At 52.8% G+C, this 1,004-nt stretch overlaps 1 protein-coding gene across 1 annotated transcript in view; it reads left to right on the top strand.

The window, feature by feature from the left end:
* Positions 1–783, top strand: part of PRR12 (proline rich 12) — a gene marked incomplete at both ends in the record, with an annotated part of 5,772 nt that extends 4,989 nt beyond the window's left edge. The window contains 2 exons of the mRNA XM_057388572.1: positions 5–178; positions 667–783. Of these exons, the coding sequence (XP_057244555.1) occupies positions 5–178; positions 667–783 (291 nt within the window). The remainder of the gene's footprint in view (positions 1–4; positions 179–666) is intronic.
* Positions 784–1,004: the final 221 nt, after the last annotated feature.

A 1,004-nucleotide genomic window follows, 5' to 3' on the forward strand; every position in this document is an offset into this window, starting at 1 on the left:
TGCCCCTCCCCCTGCAAGCGATTGGACGAGGAGCTGAAGAGGAATTTGGAGACGCTGCCGTCGTTCTCGTCCGACGAGGAGGATTCGGTCAGCAAGAATCAGGATTTGCAGAAGAGCATCAGCTCGGCCATTTCGGCGCTGGACGAGGCGCCCGACAGGAGGGAGGCTGAAAACAGAGGTGAGAATTGTTTATGGAGCTTCCAGGAATTGTTAGAAATTATTCAAACCTTCCAGGACCCCAAAAAATCCTCCAGGAAGCTTCTAGAACCCATAGAAAGCTTCCAGGACCTGGTAGGGGTTCATAGGAACCTTCCAGGACCCATTGAGAGCTTCCAGGGACCTTCCAGGACCTGTTAGGAGTTCATAGGGACCTTCCAGGACCCCAAAAAATCTTCCAGGAAGCTTCTAGAACCCATAGAAAGCTTCCAGGACGCACTGAGAGCTTTCGGGACCTGTCAGGAGTTCATAGGGACCTTCCAGGACCTGTCAGGGATTCATAGGAACTTTCTAGAACTCATTGAGATCCTCTAGGGACCTTCCAGGACCTGTCAGGGGTTCATAGGAACCTTCCAGGACCTGTCAGGGATTCATAGGAACCTTCCAGGACCTGTCAGGGATTCATAGGAACCTTCCAGAACTCATTGAGAGCCTCTAGGGACCTTCCAGGACCTGTAGGGAGCTGTCAGGGGTTGATAGGGAGCTGCCAGGACCTGCAGCAGAGCATCAGCTCGGCCATTTCGGCGCTGGACGAGGCGCCCGACAGGAGGGAGGCTGAAAACAGAGGTGAGAAATTTTTATGGACCTTCCAGGACCTGTCACGGGGGTGTATGTACCTTCCAGAACCCAAAAAAATCCTCCAGGGAGCTTCTAGAACCCATAGAAAGCTTCCAGGACCCATTGAGAGCTGCCAGGACCTGGAGGGAACTGCCCAAGGTTCATCTAGAACCATTGAGAGCTTGTAAGGTTTTTTTATGGACCTTCCAGGACCTGTCATGGGGGCGTAT

Source organism: Malurus melanocephalus, unplaced genomic scaffold (genome assembly GCF_030028575.1).
Source record: "Malurus melanocephalus ecotype Western Australia unplaced genomic scaffold, MMel_1.1 scaffold_2121, whole genome shotgun sequence".
NCBI classification, from domain to species: Eukaryota; Metazoa; Chordata; class Aves; order Passeriformes; family Maluridae; genus Malurus; species Malurus melanocephalus.